We start from the raw sequence: 20,308 nt of genomic DNA on the forward strand, positions 1-20,308 counted from the left end.
TTGATTAAAAAATATACCTTCAACCAATAGATTAACCGTTTGAATCTCTCCACTCCCAAATGTAAAAGAAAAAAAATATAAAAACTAGAAAACAAAGATGATAATGGTAATGGAGGACTCGATTACAATTATACCATAAGAGGAAGCTCAAGTCTATCACGTTTTACAATTGAATCGAACCATCAGACGTAGGACACAAATTTTGTCTCGTATTTTCTTCGAGTACCCTTTCCCTAGCTTTTAAGGCCTGCACGGTTGATACAAATTTATAGAAGCGTTTCATAGAGGGTTAATATATTAATTGATGAATTTAAAGAAGTCTATACAAGTAGAAAAATTATGTATTAGTAAAGAGAGAACCTGTTTATGCCAATTAGTGAAAGTGGTAATGAGAGCAAAAAGAAAGGATTGAAGAGTAGCTCCTGAAACCAATCCAATCCAAAGCCCTTTGACTCTCAAATGAACCACAAAAGCCAACACAGCCGCCATTGGAATCCCAACTATATAATATGATCCCAAATTCACATATGCCCCTACACGCTGCCATCCGCAACCTCGTGCAACCCCTACATGTCGTAACTTGCAAACGTTCATAGATTGGAATCGAACGGAATGCAATAAAATAGAGATAATGTGAACCTAACATGAATAATTAAAAAAAAAAAAGGAATCGAACGGAATGCAATAAAATAGAGATAATGTGAACCTAACATGAATAATTAAAAAAAAAAAATCTTTAAAAGCATTTACCATCGATATATGCAAACGTTTCATGTTTAGGAATCATGGATCTCCACAATGGTATGATGCTGTCTACGGCCTCATACCAATGAAGATGTACTATTCCTTNGGAATCGAACGGAATGCAATAAAATAGAGATAATGTGAACCTAACATGAATAATTAAAAAAAAAAAAATCTTTAAAAGCATTTACCATCGATATATGCAAACGTTTCATGTTTAGGAATCATGGATCTCCACAATGGTATGATGCTGTCTACGGCCTCATACCAATGAAGATGTACTATTCCTAATCATGGATCTCCACAATGGTATGATGCTGTCTACGGCCTCATACCAATGAAGATGTACTATTCCTTACTTATAAATTCATGACTGTTTCCTAAATTAGCCAATTTAGGACTCCCTCCCAACAATCCTCTCCTCGAACAAAGTACTATAGAGCCTCCCTTGAGGCCTATGGAGCCCTCGAATAACCTCCCCTTAATCGAGGCTTGACTCCTTCTCTGGAGTCCTCGAACAAAGTACACCCTTTGCTCTCCCGAACAAATAACTATAGAGCCTCCCTTGAAGCCTATGGAGCCCTCGAACAGCCTCTCCCTTTAATCGAGGCTCGACTCCTTCACTGGAGTTCTCGAACAAAGTACACCCTTTGCTCTCCCGAACAAATAACTATAGAGCCTCCCTTGAAGCCTATGGAGCCCTCGAACAACCTCTCCCTTTAATCGAGGCTCGACTCCTTCTCTGGAGTTCTCGAACAAAGTACACCCTTTGTTCGACACTTGCGTCACTTTTGACTACATTTTCAAGGCTCACAACTTTTTGTTCGACATTTAAGAAAGGACATGACTCTGATACTATATTAGGAATTACGACTCTCTACAATAGTATGATATTGTCCACTTTGAGCATAAGCTCTCGTGACTTTGTTTTTTGTTTCTCCAAAAGACCCTATAGCAATGGAGATGTATTTGTTACTGATAAACTCATGATCATTCCTTAAATTAGCCAATGTGAGACTCTCTCCCAACAATCCTCAACAATCCTCCCCTCGAATAAAGTACTATAGAGCCTCCCCTGAAGCGTATAGAGCCCTCGAACAGCCTCCCCTAAATCGAGGCTTGACTCCTTCTCTAGAGTCATCGAATAAAGTATACCCTTTGTTCGACACTTGAGTCACTTTTGACAATACCTTCGAGACTCACTTCTTTGTTCGACATTTGAGGATTCTATTGACATGACTAAGTTAAGAGCATGACTCTAATACCATGTTAGGAATCATGACTCTCTACAATGGTATGATATTGTTCACTTTGAGTTTAAGCTCTCATGGGTTTGCTTTGGCCTTCCCGAAAAAGCTTCATACCAATAGAGATATATTCCTTACTTATAAACCCAAGACCATTCTCTAAATTAGTCAATGTATGACTCCATCCAATAATTCTCAGCAATATTTTGATCGAAATTTTCATAAAATCGAACATGGAGATGTACCTGAGAGGATGCCGAGAAAACTATCGATGAGAATTGATAGGCAAATCAAAGGCCAAAATGAAGCAATGTGATTGGCAATTTGGGTGTCACTTGTGAATGCATATCCCAACATATTGTGACACCCAAACAGAGCTGCACTCATTGTCACTGATTCTATGATTCCCAGAACTCCCACTACCTTCACTGCTACTTTGGCTGCCTCTGGGTTTCCAGCTCCTAGTTCATTTGAAACCCTTGTGCTACACATGTATATCACCATTGCAATCATTCAATGTATACATATTATAAATATATACTTTATATAATGTAATTGACTAAGAATTGAACCATAAATTTGAGCAAAGGAATTGGTACTCTTTAGTCAAGCTCTTCTGAGGTTTAATGAGACAATTTCATAAGCTCAAGATGACTATCGAAAAAATTAGTCATTTAGTGAAACACTTCAAATCAAATTTTAGAAAAAAGATTTTGAGTGTTTAATCGAGATTTTTTTTTTCTCCAATTTTCATGTTATATAAAAATAATCGAACATTTTGATTCATTATATACACCGTCAGCCACGGTTTTAAAATGTCTCTACTAGAGAAGGTTTTCATACCGTTATAAGGAATGTTTCGTTTCTCTCTCCAACCGATGTGACCATTATAATAAAGGGTTCGTTTTGTTTCTTTCTCCAATCGATGTGGGATTTCACAATTCACCACTCTTGTCTAGTGTCCTCGCTGGCATACAGCCCAGTGATTGGCTTTGATAGCATTTGTAATAGCACAATCCCATTAGTAACAGATATTGTCAACTTTAGCTTTTCGTTCCCCTCTCTAATTGATGTTAGATCTCACAATCCACCCCCTTCTTCAATCGATGTGAGGTTTTCACACTCTTATAAGAAATGTTACGTTTCGTTCTCCTCTCCAATCGATGTCGGATCTCACAATCCACTCCCTCTCCAACCGATATGAGGTTTCCACACCCTTATAAGGAATGCTTCGTTCCCCTCTCCAACTGATGTGACCCTTATAAGGAATGCTTCGTTCCCCTCTCCAACTGATGTGACCCTTATAAGGAATGCTTCGTTCCCCTCTCCAACTGATGTGACAATCCACCCCCTTGGGGGCCCGGTGTCCTCTCTAGCATACCGCTTCGTGACTAACTATAGTACTATTTGTAACAGCCGAAGCCCATCGCTAGAAGATATTGTCCACTTTGGCCCGTTACATATAGCCATTAGCCTCATGGTTTTTAAAACACGTCTACTAGGGATAGTTTCCACACCCTTATAAAGAATGCTTCATTCCCCATTCCGACCGATGTGGGATTTCAAAATTCACCCCTCTTTGGAGCCCAATGTCCTCGCTGGCACACTGTCCGATGACTATCTATGATACTATTTGTAACAACTCAAGCCCACCGCTAGCCGATATTATCTGCTTTTGCCCATTACGTATAGTCATCAGTCTCACAGTTTTTAAGACATGTCTACTCATGATAGTTTCCACACACTTATAAGGAAGGATTCCTTCCCCTCTTCAACTTATGTGGGATCTCACACTACCTTACTTCTCCATAGTTATCGCACCTTCCACCAGCAACAACCAGCAATCTCTAGTAACAACCACCGACACCCACCCATGGAGATCACCCGATTTTAACGACGACTACCAATAGATGCCCGATCTAAGTGTTCTAAATACATCATTAAATTGTTGTTTGTGTCTTTTATAGTAGTTTAACATCGGTAGAAGCATTTTGAGTGCAGAGCAAATCCCATATTTTATTAAAAAAAAAAAAAAAATTAAAATACTTTTCGAACAATCCAAGCATGTCCTTAATTTATGTTGGACCACTTTTAATAAATGGGAAACATGGGATAAAGTTTTATACAACTATTTATCATGTAAAAAAAAAAAAAAAGAAATATAAATATATTTGACAATGACAAAAGGATAAGATATATTATTAGCACTCACCTTGCTGTGGCCCCCAACCCATATGGTATGAAATAATGCAAATAAGTCATGGAGAAACTGTCCATAAACCACCAAAAAGGTAAAGAGTTAAGGCTTAGACTTATACGTGAGGATGACGGCGATCGATAAAATGCATAAACATACCATATAGAAAGCATAGAAGCCTCCACCTTAGGATTCGGTAAAAGCCCAGAAAGCAAAAGAATGATCTCATATGACCACCACTCAAAGCTGAAAAACACAATCAAACATGTTTTAACGAACTCAACTCAAATCAGATCAACCCAAATCAACTATCTTACCAAACCATCACCGCAGAGGGGATAGCAAGCCGAAAGAACTTGCCAATGCTTGAGATAGCCTCCATCGAGAACGGGGCTCGAGTCTTGTTACAAGACGGAGAGAAGACAATGTAGAGCCCGAGCAAAATGACATTGAGCCAATAGGACATGCCAAGAGCCAAAGCAGCTCCCACAACCTTGAGGTTGAAATGGAAGACAAGAAGCCAACAAATGGGAATGTGGAAAGAGAGAGTGGCTAAAGAGCAAAAGAGTAAAGGAAGGATTAAGCTTTGAGTTAGAAGATAGCGCATAAGAGATTGAAGAATTGCATGGGCAAAGAGATTTGGAATAAGAAAAATTGAGTATTTTCTTGCTATGGAAGAAATGGAAGGGTCTTGGCCAATGGAAATTAGTAATTTGTCTGTGAAGAACCATAATATAGAGATTGGAAAACAGGCTAAAAGGAGACATATCATGCAGCTATAAGTATAAACTCCAATCTTTTGATATTGTTGTGCCCCATATGCTTGCCCACATAGAGTTTCCAAAGCTCCAGCCATTCCTAGCTTCAAGAAGAAAACAACCATGTGTTAGTGTAAATCAGTTCGAAAAGTTTTACCGTGATCGGTTCGCTCGTAGCCTTAGAATTATTGCTATGTAACTGCCCAAATCCACTGCTAGCAGATGTTGTCTTCAGTGTGTTTTCCATTTCGAGCTTCCTCTTAAGGTTTTTGGAAACTGTGTCTGCTAAGAAGAGGTTTCCACACTGTTATAAAAAATGGTTCGCTCCCTTCTCTAACCAATGTGGGATCTCATAATCCACCCTCCTTCGAGGCTTACCGTCCTTGCTGGCACGCCGCCCGATGTCTGGCTCTAATACCATTTGTAAATGCCCAAACTCAACGCTAGCAGATATTGTCCTCTTTGAGTTTTCCCTTTCGAGCTTCCCCTCAAGGTTTTTAAAAACGCATTGCTAGGGAGAGGTTTCCACACCCTTATAAAGAATGCTTCGTTCTCCTATCCAACCGATGTGGATCTCACAATCCACCCCCTTTGAGATCCAGCGTCCTCGCTGGCATTTGTTCCTCTCTCCAATTGATGTGGGATCTCACAATCCGCCCCCCCTTCAGAGCCCAGTGTCTTCACTAGCACTCGTTCCTCTCTCGAATCGATATGGGATCTCACAACCCACCCTCCTTTGGGACTTACCATCCTCGCTGACACACCGTCTAGTATTTGACTCTAATACCATTTGTAACAACTCAAACTCACTCTTAACATTATTGTCTTTTTTAGACTTTTCCTTTCGGGATTCTCATCAAGGTTTTTTCATGATGCATCTTTTAGGGAGAGTTTTCCATGCCCTTATAAAGAATGCTTTGTTTCCCTCTTCAACCGATGTGAGATCTAGACGCCCAGCGTCCTTGTGACAATTGTGTTGAAACTAATAATAGCTAATAATAGAATAGAATTTGAATTAGTTTCAAATTCAAATTCATCCACAAAAATCTCAACCGACTACGGAATCACCCTAGAAAATCTCAACCCACTCTGGAATCTCCTATAAAAGGACCTCCCTCCCCATCATTCAAATCACTCCTCCTCTCAATCTCAATTCAGTTTTCTGTTGTCACCAACAACTGGTATCAGAGCAAGGTTGACTGTTCGACGCCCGGGGAAGGCCCCCGAAGGAGCCGTTCCCAGTCCGTCCCCCGGCCGTCACGCAACGACCCGCTCTCGCTGCGGGAGTAGCTCGAGCAGTCCACCAACAGCCGACGGGTTCGGGACTGGGACCCCCGTGCCCAGCCCTCAGAGCGAATCCGCCATCCCGAGGTTCGACGGTCACTATGATCATTGGGCGATGTTGATGGAAAATTTTCTCAGATCAAAGGAGTTCTTTGATATGGTGGAAACAGGTTATGAAGAGCCAAAGAAGAGGCAGAGGTCGTGAGAGAGGCAGTCGAGAAAGAAGTGGAGATGTTGGCAGGTCAGCAGACCTAGTCAGAAACGATTATGACAACAAAGGCAAGAGACACTTTGACAAGTCTAAGGTGGAATGTTACAGATGTGGACGCCTTGGACATTACAAAAATGAATGTTATACCAGGCTCCAGGCTCCAAAAGGAGAAAAGAAATCAATCCAATTTTGTGGAGAGAAGAGAAGAAGAAACATTATTAATGTCATTCCATGCTATGAAGGTTGCAGATCAAGGTGTATGGGTCGTAGACTCTGGATGCAGCAATCATATGACAGGTTGTAAGAAATTCTTCTCAACTTTAGATGAAAATTTTCATACTACGGTCTCTCTTGGCAACAATTCATCTCTCCAAGTGATGGGGAAAGGAACCGTAGATATCAAGACTAGAAATGGCTTTGTAGAGTCTATTTCTAATGTATTCTACATTCCTGATTTGAAGGCCAACTTACTTAGTATCGGTCAGTTACAAGAAAAGGGGTATGTGATCACATTCCAAAATGATGAATGTGAAATTTATGACTCCAAAAGAGGATCAATTGCTAAGATGAAGATGACCACCAACCGTCTATATCCGTTGACGTTAAATATCGTTGCCAAAAGTTTGATGGTGAAGAAAGAAGATACCACTTGGCTTTGGCATTTTAGGTATGGTCATCTACACTTCAAAGGATTAAAGACGTTGTCCTCAAAGAAGATGGTAACTGGGTTGCCAGATATTACTCCACCAACGGAAATTTGCGAGAGCTGTGTAGTAGCAAAACATGAAAGAAACTCTTTTCCATCTGGAAAATCAAGAAGAGCTCAAGCAATTTTGGAGTTGATTCATTCAGACATATGTGGTCCCATCTCTCCTGCATCAAATGACAACAAGAAATATTTCATGACCCTCATCGATGATTTTAGTCGAAAAACATGGACTTATTTCTTGCACGCCAAATCAGAAGCCTTTGACTGCTTCAAAAAATTTTGTGCTACTATGAAAACCGAAACTGGAAGAAGAGTCAAGGTTTTAAGAACTGACAGAGGTGGAGAATTCTGCTCGAAAGAGTTTATTCAATTTTGTGAAGAGAAGGGCATACGGAGGCAATTAACAACAGCATATACACCACAACAAAATGGTGTGGCCGAAAGGAAAAACAGGACCATTCTGAACATGGTTCGAAGTTTACTAAATAAAGGAGAAGTCCCGAAGGAATTCTGGCCAGAAGCTGTTGTGTGGTCCGTTCACATTCTCAATCGGAGCCCTACCTTTTCTGTTAGAGACATGACTCCACAAGAAGCATGGAGCGGAAGAAAACCTGCAGCAGACCACTTTAGAATCTTTGGGTGCATAGCATATGCACACGTTCCTGATGAGAAAAGGAAGAAACTTGAGGACAAGAGTTTGAAGTGTGTGTTCCTTGGAGTAAGCGAGACCTCTAAGGCATACAAGCTCTACGATCCTTTGACAAAGAAGGTGGTGGTGAGTCGTGATGTAGTCTTTGACGAAAATAAGACTTGGACATGGGAAGAAAAGATCACTGTGAATCAGCAGATTTCTGTAGATCTTGAAGAAGAACAAACTAAAGCCCCTACTGTGAATCAGCAGATTCCTGTAGATCTTGAAGAAGAACAAACTGAAGCTCCTATTCAGCCTCACTATGAGCATGGAGAGAGCTCATCACAAGCTCAACAAGAAGAACCAGTAGAAGAAGATCATGATCATAATCAAAGACATCCAAGAACAAGAAAAAGACCAAACTGGATGATTGATTATGAGATGGATTATGAATCAAGTGATAGTGGTTATTTTGCATTCTTTTTGGATAGTGATCCAATTGTCTATGAAGAGGCAGTAAAAGAGAAGAAATGGAAGGAAGCTATGAACAGTGAAATCAAATCCATAGAGAAGAACAAGACTTGGGAGCTCACTGATCTTCCTAGAGGGCAGAAAACAATCGGAGTAAAATGGGTTTTCAAAACCAAGTTGAATGAAAACGGTGAGGTGGATAAGTACAAGGCGCGACTTGTTGCAAAAGGATATAAGCAAAAGTATGGAATTGATTATAAGGAGGTATTTGCACCAGTGGCACGTCAAGACACTATCAGGCTCATAATTTCTATTGCAGCACAGAAATCTTGGCCTATTTATCAACTTGATGTGAAATCAGCCTTCTTACATGGAGAGCTTCAAGAGGAAGTATATGTGGAGCAACCAGAAGGTTTTGTTCAAAAAGGCAAAGAGGAACAAGTATACAAGTTGAAGAAAGCTTTGTACGGTTTGAAGCAAGCTCCAAGGGCATGGTACAGTCGCATTGATTCTCATTTTGAAAAGATGAGATTCACTAAATGCCCGTATGAACATACGTTGTATGTGAAAACTGAAAAGGGAGGTAACATTATCATTATTTGCTTATACGTTGATGATTTAATATTTACTGGCAATAATGAAGAAATGTTTGAATTTTTTAAGAAGAGCATGATGAAGGAATTTGAAATGACAGATCTTGGCTTGATGAGATATTTTCTTGGAGTAGAAGTTACTCAAACTCCCGCAGGTAACTTTATCTGTCAGAAGAAGTATGCTCAAGAATTACTTGAAAGATTTAAATTGGATGAGCGCACATTTGGAACTCCATCAGAATTGGGTTTAAAGTTGCACAAGGACATTGACGGGCGAGTGATTGATAATAGGTATTTCAAACAAATTGTGGGAAGTTTGATGTACCTAACTTCAACAAGACCAGACATCATGTATGCGGTTAGTATGATAAGTCGTTACATGGAGCATCCAACGGAAAAACATCTCAATGCAGCAAGAAGGATACTTCGTTATGTGAGAGGAACCTCTGATTTGGGGGTATTCTACAAAAAAGGAGATGATCCGAAGATAGTTGACTATACAGATAGCGACTATGCAGGTGATATAGACGATCGTAAAAGTACTTCAGGAAGTATTTTCTTGATGAGTTCAGGAGCTATTTGCTGGTCTTCAAAGAAGCAACCTATTGTAACACTCTCAACGACAGAAGCAGAATTTGTGGCAGCAGCAGCATGCTCGTGCCAAGCAGTTTGGTTAAGAAAAATGCTTGAAATTCTTAATCAGAAGCAACCAAGTACGACGGTTATATATTGTGATAATATGTCAACTATTAAGTTGTCTAAAAATCCTGTGTTACATGGAAGGAGCAAGCACATCGATGTTCGATTTCATTTCTTGCGTGATTTGTGTAAAGAAGGCATTATTGAACTCAACTTTTGCCGAAGTGATGAACAAATCGCAGACCTATTCACAAAGCCCTTGAAACAACCATTGTTCGAGAAGCTCAGAAGAAAGATGGGGATATGCAGAATCCAAGATGTATATCAAGAAGATGAAATGAAGTCTTAAACTGATTTCGCAGAATTCAGTTTAAGGGAGGGTGTTGAAACTAATAATAGCTAATAATAGAATAGAATTTGAATTAGTTTCAAATTCAAATTCATCCACAAAAATCTCAACCGACTACGGAATCACCCTAGAAAATCTCAACCCACTCTGGAATCCCCTATAAAAGGACCTCCCTCCCCATCATTCAAATCACTCCTCCTCTCAATCTCAATTCAGTTTTCTGTTGTCACCAACAAATTGTTCCTCTCTCCTATCGATGTAGAATTTCACATACCAAGTCTAAAAGGTTAAATGAAACGCATTTCTGACCGAAACATTATAAAGCAAGAACGAAGAGATTACGAGAAGGGCAAAGCCAGTGACACGAACGAAGGAAGAGGCAATCGAGATGCCAGAAAGCAAAAGCTCATCGCCGAGATGGCCGACGATGATGACGGTGACGACCTGCAATAGGTACTGAAGAACGAAGACTGTGATGATGGGCGCTGCTAAAAAGCTCACCTTCTTCACTTCCTTTTGATAAACTCTCCATTTTTCTCTCATTTTTTTTCCTCCCAAACTTCCACAACACCTCAACAAAGGACATTTATGATCCAAACTAAACGACAAAGCAACATTCATGTTCTATTTACTGCACAACTTTAAGTTTTGTCCCAATCCATTTCAAATTTCAAATATTCCTTATTAAATTAAAAGAAAAAAAAAAAGTTTGAATGGACTTCCAACTTTTATTCATTTAGGTTTATTCATATGCTTCCAATATTATTCTTTTTAATCTACATATTTTGAAAATATTTTTTTTTTTTTGTCTCCTAATCTTAAAATTAACGATTTTAGTTTATTATGGTACATTTTTCGATATGAATAGTGGAGTAATTTATTGAGTATTTTTAAACACTTAAACTACGTTTAACATCTTTTTAGGTAAAGGTATGGGCCGATGTACATTTTTCAATCTGAATAGTGGAATCACTTATCGAGTATTTTTAAACACTTAAACCATGTTTAACATTTTTCAGGCAAGGCAAAGGTATGAGTCCATGTACATTTTTTAATGTGAATAGTGGAGTAATTTATTGGAGTATTTTTAAACACTTAAACCACGTTTAATCATTTTTCAAGTAAAGTTATGGGCCTATGTACATTTTTTTTATCTGACTAGTGGAGTCACTTATGGAGTATTTTTAAACACTTAAACCACGTTTAACATTTCCAGGTAAAGGTATGGACCCATGTACATTTTTCAATATGAATAGTGGAGTCACCTATTGAGTATTTTTAAACACTTAAACTACGTTTAACATTGTTTACGTAAAGGTATGGGCCCATGTATATATGGGGGTGTCACTAAGCAGATCATGGAATCTAAGTCGCGTTTTTTGTATTAGCATTTAAATTTTGATTCACTATGCTATTTTTAAGATGCATGATAGAAACAAGACAAACTTTTATCAAAAGAAAGCTGATTTCATATGAAAAAAGTTGAAAGCAATAGCTTTGGCATCCACTAAGGAGTGAAGTGCTTTGCATTGTCATTCTATTTCATTATCTCCAAACATCATGTTTTCCCACTTAAAATTGTTATGTGTTATCGTGAGAAAAGGGATAATTCCTTGGAATGGTATGCATGAACAAAATTAAGAAATAGGTGATATATTTCTATATATCATTTTGTTGCAAATAATATCAAAAACAAAATTAGTAAAAGGAAAATAATATATATAATAATATTTTTAAAAACTTATTTTCTATTATAGTTTATGGCTAAGAATTTTGTTAGAATAATTTAATTATGTTAAAGACGTTAAACAAAGATGGTTTATTTTTAGATAGTTAGAGTATTTAGCTATTTAGTTTAACTATTTTGAAATATTAATGGATAATTTCTATTTCTTTTATTAATTTTTAAGGCTATAAAAGGACTAAGTACTCCTTATGTTTCTAGCTTAGACATTCTTCTATCAAAACTTTGTAATGGTTATGAGAGACACCATTAGACTTGGTAGAATAGCAACTTTTGAGCGATCCAATACGGAGAGTATGAGTGAAGATAAAACTTTAACCAAGATTCCTCACTTTGATGGTCACTATGATCACGGGAGTGAGTAGATGGAAATTTTTCTTAGAGGAAAGGGTGTGTGGAGTGTAGTAAAGATTGATTTTTTAGAATTAGTGGAAGGAACAGTGCTGACTGAGGCATAAAATGCGCACCTTGATGATATTAGACTCAAAGATCACCAAGATTACCTCTTCCCGGCCATTGATCGTACTTTCTTTGAACAAATTTTGGATTGTCGCACAACCAAGATTGTTTGGGACTCAATGAAGCGAAAGCATTAACTCTTTCGGGAAATTGATCGTACGGTCTTTGAAAAAATCTTGGATCATGGCACAACCAAGATTGTTTTGGACTCAATGAAGTGAAAGTATGGTAGAAACAAAAAGGTGAAAGAAATCTCTTCTTGATGCACTAATGAGAGAATTTGAGATCTTAGAGATGAAGAAGGATGAAAGTATCACTAATTATATAACCAGATGAGAAGCGATGAGAAGATATTCAAGACAAGAAAATTTTAGAAAAAATTATGCATACCTTGACTAAAAAATTTACTTATGTTGTAGTATCTATTGAGAAATCCAAAGATAATGATAACATATCCACTGATGAATTACAAAGTTCATTAGTGGGTGCATGAACAAAATTTCGAAGATCCAACGTTGATGGAGAGGAAGTTCTAAAAGTCGAAGGTTAAACAGAAATAAGTAACCGAGGAAGAGGAACTTATAGGGGTAGAAGACATGGAAGAGGAAAATCAATTTTCAACAAAGCAACGGTTGAATGTTAAAGATATCATGACTTAGGTCATTTTCAATATGAATAGCCAAAGATGAATAAGGAATTGAATTATGCAGAGTTGGAAGAAGAGAATGAAATGTTGTTAATGGCTCATTTGGAAAGAAACGATGCAAAAAGGAGTGATACTTGGTTCTTAGATTCTAGTTGCTCAAACCATATTTGTGCAAATGAAGGTATGTTTTCAAGCATAGACATGACCTGTTTTCACACTGTCAAGCTTGGAAATAATACAAGCATAAAAGTTACTGGAAAGGGTGGAGCGAAATTGACTTTGAATGAGGTTCGTTACACTATTAATAATGTGTATTGAGTACCTAAACTCAAAAATAATCTCTTGAGCGTTGGACAACTACAAGAAAAAGAAATAGCAGTGTTGTTTAAAGATGGTGTAGGTAACATTAAAAGGAAAAATGATAAAGTTAATTATGAGTGAAAATCGACTGTCCATTTTGCTTATTGAACCATCTACCACAACAAATCAAGGAAGATGCCTCCAAGTTTCAAATACGAACCAAACTGCACTTTGACATCATCGCTATGATCATCTTGGGTACAAAGGCTTATGTACCTTGAAACACAAAAACATGGTGAAAGACCTGCCGCAAATTGTAGCTCCAAACACCATTATTAGGCATAAATGAAAGGCAAGCAACATCAGACTCCATTTCTAAAATGGGTAAATGGTGAGCAACCGAAAAAATGGGACTTGTTCATGCAGATCCATGTGGTCCAATTTTACTAGCTTCAAGTAGTCAGAAAAAGTATTTGGTGCGTTCTATTGATGATTTTTCAAGGCTTGCATGAAGTTATTTCCTTGTAGAAAAATCAAAAACATTTTTAAGATTTCAAATGTTTAAAATTAATGGTGGAAAAGAAAATTGAATTTCTATAAAATGTTTAAGAACAAATAGAGGTGGAGAATTCAACTCTGCAGAGTTCAACAATTTATGCAAACAACATGGAGTGAAGAGAGAATTGACCACGCCCCATAGCAAAATGAAGTGGACGAACGCAAAAATTGCACCATGATGCACGTGGTAAGAGCTATGCTGATAGAGAAGAAAGTATCTAAAAAATTCTGGTATGATGCAGTGGTGAACGATTCATGTTTGGAATCGATCACCCACTCTTGCAGTAAAAGACATGACATCAGAAGAGAAGAGGCTTGGAGCAGAGAGAAATCATAAGTTGATTATTTTAGAGTTTTTGGATGTGTGGGACATATTCATGTTCCAAATGCTAAGAGAAGCAAACTTGAAGATAAAAGTGGCACATGTATTTTATTTGGAGTACGTACCAAATCCAAAGGTTATAGAATGCTTGATCAAGCTAAAATAAAATTATAGTAAGTCGTAATGTAGCTTTTGAGGAAGATTGTGAATGAGATAGAAATTTTTTTGAAGGTGAAACAAAATTGGATTGGTGAAAAATAGTGAAATTGATGAGAACACAGCATAAGAAAGAGAAATCATCCACGAAATGAATAAACCAGTTGCTGAAACAATTGAACTAGTTGCTGAAAATAGTTTTTTAGTAGTTGTTGCACCATATTTGACAATAAGGGAGGGGGAGAAATCGACATCCACCTGCATGGTTAGTAGATTATGATTCCGGTGAAGGCTTACTGGAAGAGGATGAAGAAAATGAATTTATAAGACCAAACTAAATGAGTCTCAGAAGTTGATAAATACAAAACAAGATTGGTGGTAAAAGGCTACACATAAGAGCATGAAATTGATTATACGGAAGAGACTTCCTTGGAATAGAGGTAATACAAAATTTAGATGGTATTTTTATGTGTCAAAGAAAGTATGTTGGTGAAGTTTTAAATCGATTTGACATATAGAATTATAATTATGTCTGTAATCCCATTGTTTCAAGAATAGAAAATTGGCAAAGATAAAAATGGTGCAAAAGTAGATGTAACTTTGTATAAACAAATAATGGGAAGTCTAATGTACCTCACAACTACTCGTTCTAATCTCATGTTTGTTGTAAGTTTGATTAGTCGTTTTATGGCATGTCCAACAACATTTTGCAGCAAATAAAAGGGTTTGAAGGTACTTGAAAGATACGGTAGATTATGGTGTATTTTATAGAAAGGATTGAGTTAGTGATTTAATTGGATTTATTGATAGTGATTATGCCGGAGCCATGGAAGATAGCAAGAGTACTTCAGGCTATGTGTTTATGATGAGTGGAGGAGTAGTAATGTGGTCTTGTCGTAAGTAGCCTATAGTCACCGTATCAACCACAAAAGTGAGTTTGTTGTTACTAGTGTATGTGCATGTCAAGCTGTTTGGATGATGAGAATACTCAAAGAGATTGGTCACTCTGAAATAGATGAAACAAAGCTAATGTGTGAATACTCCAACTATTAAGTTGTTCAAAAATTCAGTTCTACATGTTCGCTCCAAGCACATAAGAGTAAGATTTCACTTTCATAGAAATCTAACAAAAGAAGGAACTGCTAATTTATTATTTTTGTGGCACCCGAAATCAACTTGCCAAGTTGTTGACAAAGCCTCTCAAATCAGAAGCGTTTCAGAAGTTGAGGGAAGAACTTAAATAAAGATCATTTATTGTGAGATAGATAGAGTATTTTTTAGCTATTTAGTTTAATTACTTTGCACCTTTGCGGATAGTTTCTATTTCTAGTTCCTATTTATTTTACGTGTAAGGTGTTAAAAGCGGAGTTCAATATTCAATAAAATCATCCCTTTAAACTTCAATTGTTTATGTTTCTGGCTTAGTCATTCTTGCGTGAAAATCATTTCCCAAACTCATTGTAAAATAGCGTTTTAGGTTGGGGCATGTCATCATTGTTTACATAGAATGGTTAATTTAGGTTAATAGCTCAAGTTCACTGCTAGTAGATATTTTCTTCTTTGGGCTTTTCGTTTCAGACTTCTCAGATTTTCTTTTATTACACCTTTGCTATAAAGAGGTTTCCACACTCTTATAAAAAAATACTTCGTTCCCCTCCCCTCTCCAACTGATGTGGATCTCACCATCTACTCCCTTTGAAATCCAGCGTCCTAGCTAACACTCATTCTTCTCTCCAATCGATGTGGGATCTCACAATTGCCTAATTTCAACACGGGTAATAAAGGGAAGTTGGTGTTCAATCCAAGTTCACTACAAAGTCATTATGACATGAAAAATACCCTACAAGAGGTGGTAAAGAGTTATATATCACATTCATGGATGATCGTCGGAAATATTTTTCGTAAATGTGAAGTCTTAAGCACTTTTAAACTTATAAGATAGAAATTGAAAATCAACTTGAGAACACAAGGGAAGATCTTTCCCAATCCATTTAGAAATCGTTCCTTAATAGATGAAGGAGTAAGTAATTCAACTTATTCACATCTAGGTCACGAATGTTCAGAATCTATAGTATGCAAGAGACAGTAAACATTCTTAGATCAAATAGATGTGATGATTATGAAGCATCATCACTTTATGAATAATGTGCCGTGAATGTTATAATTGTAATAGTCGGGCTAGTAAGGTCCGAGTTTTTCAAACTTTACCTTTTAAATTTCAAGTTGATAGATTTTTAGTAAGGGTCTTAGGGAGTGAATTTCATGAAGAGTAATATTTTTTAAAATATGTCCACCAAAAACATAAAATAAAATAGTGAAAAAGAAAAATAAAAACTAATGGTTAACTCTCGAGGGACATTTTGGTCATTTCCCATGTTTCTTCTAATTAGAAAGCTTTTTATTGTTGATTCTTGAAATTAAGAGTGAAGAAAGGAAAAGAAAGAAGAAAATCGAAATAAAAGAGGGTTAGGGTTTCTTGGAGAAAAAAAAAATGAAAAAACCAATTTCATTCTTGAGCTTCGGTGAGTTCGAGGTATTTTTTGGTCGAGCATCCTTCACGAAAGTACAATCTCTTGTTTATACATAAAGGGTCTGACTGGAAATCACGATTTCAAAACTACTTAAAATCAAGGCAAAATGTTGTTGATTGTAGCATGACGATGATTTTCGTCATGCTACTTTTTTGTGTTTTTAATATTCATAAATCATCAAATTTTAACTTTCCTCGATATAATTTTCGAATATATGAAATGTAACTCAGTTTTTAGTCCAATTTTTAGAATGACGAGATTAGAGTTTTTGTGGTAGGGTTTTTGGCTATAAGGTAATTAATTTGATGCTACAAGGTTTTTTTCTTCTTAATTTTTGTTTTAGTACAATCTTTTGTTTATATACAACACGAAATGAACCAAAATATCTCAATCGTGCAATATGAACTTCAAGGAAGATTCTTGGATGGTTACAAATTTTAGGTGGATGATAATAAAGAGTTATTGTTTCATTCATGTATTTTAAAACTTTTTATTTATTTTAAGGTTATATTTACTTCGTGGCTAATTATCGTCATAAATTAAGAAAACTACACCTCTTTAATAAAAAGAGCATTTCTACTTTCTTTTAGCAAAGAACTAAGTTTCTTTGTAACTCTATATAATTTAGATTGCATGTTTAGAATCATTCAAGCATGACATGGTCGCTTGTGGAGTGATTTGAATCTCAAACAAGTGTTCTTACCTTGAGATATTTGATCATCAAGGTAATCCAAATTTTACTTTCTCGTGGAGTGATTTCTTATCATTAAGGCTAAGTTTCTTTGCAGTTCTATGTAGTTTAGGTTGCATGTTTAGAATCATTCAAGCTTGACATGATCAATCTTGCTTGTGTAGGGATTCAAATCTTAAACAAGTGTTCTTGCCATAAGATATTTGATCAACAAGATAATCCGAATTTTACTTTCCTTTGGAGTGATTCGTTATCGTTAGGACTATTTTTTTTTTCTCCAATTCTATGTAGTTAAGATTGCATATTTAGAATCATTCAAGCTTGACATGATGAATTTTGCTGATGGAGTGATACGAATCTCAAAGAAGTTTTCTTGTCTTGAAATATTTGATCAAAAAGGTAATCTAGATCTTACTTTCATATGGCACAAGTCATCGAGGTAATCATTCAAGCTTCAAAAATCAACAAGAAATGCAATCCTCAAAAGTCAACAAGAAATGCAAGCCGAGGGTACAAGCTTAAGGAGGTAGATTCAGTTCTCGGTTGGGCCCAAAATCGAATTGACTATTTTGTGAGGTTGAGATTAAATTTCTAATCCAAAAGACTATATGTCTAAAAAGGCATAGCCTAAGATATAAGCTTAAGGAGGTAGATTCAGTTCTCGGTTGGGCCCAAAATCGAATTGACTATTTTGTGAGGTTGAGATTAAATTTCTAATCCAAAAGACTATATGTCTAAAAAGGCATAGCCTAAGATATAAGCTTAAGGAGGTAGATTCAGTTCTCGGTTGGGCCCAAAATCGAATTGACTATTTTGTGAGGTTGAGATTAAATTTCTAATCCAAAAGACTATATGTCTAAAAAGGCATAGCCTAAGATATAAGCTTAAGGAGGTAGATTCAGTTCTCGGTTGGGCCCAAAATCGAATTGACTATTTTGTGAGGTTGAGATTAAATTTCTAATCCAAAAGACTATATGTCTAAAAAGGCATAGCCTAAGATATAAGCTTAAGGAGGTAGATTCATCTCTTAGTTGGGCCCAAAACCGAGAAAATCAAATGGCTATTATGCGAGGTTGAGATTCAAATTCCTAATACAAAAGACTATATGTCTAAGCCAATTGAACTATGTTCGAGTTGGCTTCTTTATAACAACATAGCCTAGGGTATAAGCTTAATGAGGTAGATTCAAACTATGTTCGAGTTGGCTTCTTTATAACAACATAGCCTAGGGTATAAGCTTAATGAGGTAGATTCAAATCTTGGTCGGGCCCAAAATCGAGAAACAACATAGCCTAGGGTATAAGCTTAATGAGGTAGATTCAAATCTTGGTCGGGCCCAAAATCGAGAAAATCAAATCGCTATTATGTGAGGTTGAGATCCAAATCCTAACCCAAAAGACTATATATCTAAGCCAATTGAACTACATTCAAGTTTACTTCTTTATAACAACATAGCCTAAGGTATAAGCTTAAGGAGGTAGATTCAGCTCTTAGTTGGGCCCAAAACCGAGAAAATCAAATGGCTATTATGTGAGGTTGAGATTCAAATCCCTAATACAAAAGACTATATGTCTAAGCCAATTGAACTATGTTCGAGTTGGCTTCTTTATAACAACATAGCCTAGGGTATAAGCTTAATGAGGTAGATTCAGATCTTGGTCGAGTTGGCTTCTTTATAACAACATAGCCTAGGGTATAAGCTTAATGAGGTAGATTCAGATCTTGGTCGGGCCCAAAATCGAGAAACAACATAGCCTAGGGTATAAGCTTAATGAGGTAGATTCAGATCTTGGTCGGGCCCAAAATCGAGAAAATCAAATCGCTATTATGTGAGGTTGAGATCCAAATCCTAACCCAAAAGACTATATATCTAAGCCAATTGAACTACATTCAAGTTTACTTCTTTATAACAACATAGCCTAAGGTATAAGCTTAAGGAGGTAGATTCAGCTCTTAGTTGGGCCCAAAACCGAGAAAATCAAATGGCTATTATGTGAGGTTGAGATTCAAATCCCTAATACAAAAGACTATATGTCTAAGCCAATTGAACTATGTTCGAGTTGGCTTCTTTATAACAACATAGCCTAGGGTATAAGCTTAATGAGGTAGATTCAAATCTTGGTCGGGCCCAAAATCGAGAAAATCAAATCGCTATTATGTGAGGTTGAGATCCAAATCCTAACCCAAAAGACTATATATCTAAGCCAATTGAACTACATTCAAGTTTACTTCTTTATAACAACATAGCCTACGGTATAAGCTTGAGGATACCGACTCAATTCCTGGTTAGGCACAAAACCGAGAAAATTGAATTTACTCTTGTATAAGGTAAAGATTCAAATCTTTAACCCGAAAAACTATATATTTAAGCCCGTTGAGCATTTTTAGAATCGACACATGATTTCTAACACATTTCAAATGATATAAGCTTTAACGAGATAGAAAAAGAGACTTACAATAACACTAATTCCAGTGACATTAGTGAAGGATGAAGCAATGGAAACTCCAGAAAGCAAGAGCTCATCTCCAAGATGTCCCACCATTATCACTGCAACAACCTGCATTGCATACTGCAAAATTGTAGTGGCAGCCATTGGAGCTGCTATCAACATCACTTTCTTCAGCTCTTTCTTATAAACCCTAAACCAATTTTCTCTCATTTTCTCTCCAAACAAACACAATTTTCTCTCATTTTCCCATCAACCAAACACTTCCTTAGCTTCCCCTCTCCCTTGATTTGCCTTGATTATTAGAATGAAAACATGAACTATTGACACGTTAAGATAGGATTGCTTTTTATCTTTATTTGGAATCTGAATATGAAAGCACTTGAGTTAAGGCCACAACTTTAATGAGTACTCTTCCACCACCCCTTATGGTAATGGAAGCAAAGTTGATTTTGTTAAGAACATTGACTCCCAAACGATTTAAAATTTGACTCATTTGTAAGGGACGAACAGTCAGCTCATATGTTGCATGAGGGGCCGCTCATAATATGACAAGCAATCAGACAGTAGCTAGTCTCCACAAGAGCATAAACAAAGTGAGTAGCACCAATAGTAAATCCA

General features: G+C 36.8%; 1 protein-coding gene and 1 long non-coding RNA gene across 4 annotated transcripts; both read right to left on the bottom strand.

The window, feature by feature from the left end:
- On the bottom strand, positions 1 to 19,998 carry LOC111472575 (protein DETOXIFICATION 3-like). Of its 3 annotated transcripts, none has more exons than XM_023118184.1 (7): positions 19,697 to 19,998; positions 4,506 to 5,050; positions 4,348 to 4,434; positions 4,204 to 4,260; positions 2,237 to 2,475; positions 361 to 566; positions 1 to 247 (listed from the first exon to the last, which is right to left on the bottom strand). In XM_023118184.1, the coding sequence occupies exons 1-7, from the start codon at positions 19,898 to 19,900 to the stop codon at positions 164 to 166; spliced, it is 1,422 nt and encodes a 473-aa protein (XP_022973952.1). In that variant the 5' UTR covers positions 19,901 to 19,998; the 3' UTR covers positions 1 to 163. The 3 variants fall into 3 exon arrangements, with proteins under 3 accessions (XP_022973952.1, XP_022973951.1, XP_022973955.1); XM_023118183.1 differs by lacking the exon at positions 19,697 to 19,998 and adding an exon at positions 10,176 to 10,480; XM_023118187.1 differs by lacking the exon at positions 19,697 to 19,998 and adding an exon at positions 10,190 to 10,376.
- LOC111472576 lies at positions 12,946 to 13,308 on the bottom strand. Its single transcript, XR_002715452.1, has 2 exons — positions 13,267 to 13,308; positions 12,946 to 13,181 (listed from the first exon to the last, which is right to left on the bottom strand). It is a non-coding gene; the product is annotated as an uncharacterized LOC111472576 (long non-coding RNA).
- Positions 19,999 to 20,308: the final 310 nt, after the last annotated feature.

This window comes from Cucurbita maxima, unplaced genomic scaffold (assembly GCF_002738345.1).
Source record: "Cucurbita maxima cultivar Rimu unplaced genomic scaffold, Cmax_1.0 Cma_Scf00079, whole genome shotgun sequence".
Lineage (NCBI taxonomy): Eukaryota > Viridiplantae > Streptophyta > Magnoliopsida > Cucurbitales > Cucurbitaceae > Cucurbita > Cucurbita maxima.

Excerpts from the sequence above, each read along its gene's own strand:
- LOC111472575 (XM_023118183.1), bottom strand. The coding sequence starts at position 10,454 with ATGAATGTTGCTTTGTCGTTTAGTTTGGATCATAAATGTCCTTTGTTG. Across the intron at positions 4,435-4,505 it reads CCCTCTGCGGTGATGGTTTG|CTTTGAGTGGTGGTCATATG; the intron begins GTAAGATAGTTG and ends TGTGTTTTTCAG. Across the intron at positions 248-360 it reads TCACTAATTGGCATAAACAG|GCCTTAAAAGCTAGGGAAAG; the intron begins GTTCTCTCTTTA and ends TCAACCGTGCAG.